This window comes from Eimeria acervulina, genomic scaffold (assembly GCF_000499425.1).
Source record: "Eimeria acervulina Houghton genomic scaffold, Eah_scaff2975, whole genome shotgun sequence".
NCBI classification, from domain to species: Eukaryota; Apicomplexa; class Conoidasida; order Eucoccidiorida; family Eimeriidae; genus Eimeria; species Eimeria acervulina.
In genome coordinates, this window is record NW_013547828.1 from 1 (window position 1) to 1980 (window position 1980).

Consider the following 1980-nt stretch of genomic DNA (forward strand, 5'->3'; position numbering starts at 1 on the left):
CAAATCCGATAGCTCCTCACAGGATAGGAGGGAGGTTGCGGTCAGCAAGATGTTTCCACCGTTGCCTGCAGCACGAAACGACTCAAGGGTTTAGGGTTTAGGGTTTAGGGTTTAGGGTTTAGAGGCCATTGGTGCTATTAGGGCAGCAGAGGGTTTACACACGTAGTGTTTAGGGTTTAGTGTTCAGGGTTTAATTTTTAGGGTTTAGGGTTTCGAGAATCGCGCATTAGAAAAATTAGAGTTTAAGTTTTAGGGTTTTGTTAAGGGTTTAGGGTTTAGGTTCTCTAAGGCACGGGCTTTCGGCGTGTAGAGGGTTTAGGGTATAGGTTTGATTGGGAGATAGAGTTCAGGGTTGCTTAGGGTTTAGGGTTTAGGGTTTAGGGTTTAGGGTTTAGGGTTTACCTGTTTTTGCGCATTTGAGCTGCGCGCTCGCCAAGCTGGGCAGGGAACATCAGCGCCAGGTTGTTGAATAAGGGTTTGCAAATGAAGTCTGCAAATTAAAAAAGGGTTTAGGGTTTAGGGTTTAGGGTTTAGGGTTTGAAACATGGTGCTCCTTATATAGGGTTGCGCATGAAGTCTGCACACCGAAGAGTTTTTGTTTAGGGTTTAGAGTTTAGAGTTTGACGGTTTACAAACCAAGAAGGGGAGTTTAGGGTTTAGGGTTTAGGGTTTAGGGTTTAGGGTTTACCGATGAAGCCAATTTGGGATTTGGCTACGCAAAATTCATCGAAGCTCTGCAGCGCCGGATTGAAGGGCGGCTGCCCGAGTGATTCCTCGAGTTTATTCTGAAGAACAACCATTAGGGTTTAGGGTTTAGGGTTTAGGGTTTAGGGTTTGAGATTAGGCTTGAAGGGCTTCGGGTTGGGGTTTAGGGTTTTCGCCTCGAGTTTGGTCCTCGGTGGGTCTAACGGTTTACTGTTATTTAGGGTTTAGGGTTTAGGGTTTAGAGCTTTAGGCTCGCTTCAGGATAGGTCCTGGGGTTTAGGGCTGTTAATGATTGTTTAGGGTTTAGGGTTTAGGGTTTAGGGTTTGCCTGATTATAGAATTCATCGCAAGCCCTAATAGCCCAATCTCTGCACATATCGAAGTTTAGCAGAGGATTTGAAATGTCCGCAGAGTGCAGCAGCAAACCCTCTAAATAGGGTTTTTGTAATGTGCACATTATCCCTTCAGACAAAACCATTTCTCCCTGCAGCAGCAGCAGCAGCAGCAGCAGCAGCAGCAGCAGAGGCGGCAGCAGTAGCAGCAGAAGCAGAAGCAGAGGCAGCAGTAGCAGCAGAAACAGCAGCAGCAGGAGCAACGCACACAGCAGGAGGTCTAACAGCACAAGTGAGAACTACAGCAGCAGCAGCAGCAGCAGCAGCTGCTGCTGCTGCTGCTTCTGCTGCTTCCACATCGAAGTGTTTGCAACGAGCAGCACTAAAAGCAGCAGCAGCAATAACAGCAGCAGCAGCACTAACAGCAGCCGCAGCAATAACAGCAGCAGCAGCAATAACAGCATCAGCACCACTAACAGCAGCAGCAGCAGTAGCATCAGCATCAGTAGCAACAGCAGCATCAGCAGCATCAGCAGCAGCATCAGCGGCAGCATCAACATCAGCAGCATCAGCAGCAGCACCCTATCAGCAACAGCAGCAACAGCACCCTATCAGCAGCAGCATCAGGAGCAGCACCCTATCAGCAACAGCAGCACCCTATCACCAGCAGCAGCAGCACCCTATCAGCATCAGCAGCAGCAGCAGCACCCTATCAGCAGGAGCAGCAGTTTGGGGTGTATATGCACCTGTATTTTACCGTCAAGTTTGGCCACCATGTCGAAATGTTTAGCCATGTCTGTCCACATTATTGCGTTTATTAATCTTTGTCGAATCGCACTTAACTCTACTTCAGATAAAGTTGAAAACAAATCCATGTGAGGCACCCTACACAACACACAAACCCTAAACCCTAAACCCTAAACCCTAAACCCTAAACCCTAAT

At 48.0% G+C, this 1980-nt stretch overlaps 1 protein-coding gene across 1 annotated transcript; it reads left to right on the top strand.

Annotated features, from left to right (window-relative positions):
• Nucleotides 1-1152: 1152 nt before the first annotated feature.
• Nucleotides 1153-1827, top strand: EAH_00067920 (hypothetical protein; the record flags this gene model as incomplete). The annotated part of the gene is made up of 1 exon (XM_013392395.1): nt 1153-1827. The coding sequence occupies one exon, from the start codon at nt 1153-1155 to the stop codon at nt 1825-1827; it is 675 nt and encodes a 224-aa protein (XP_013247849.1).
• Between the last annotated feature and the right edge of the window lie 153 nt (nt 1828-1980).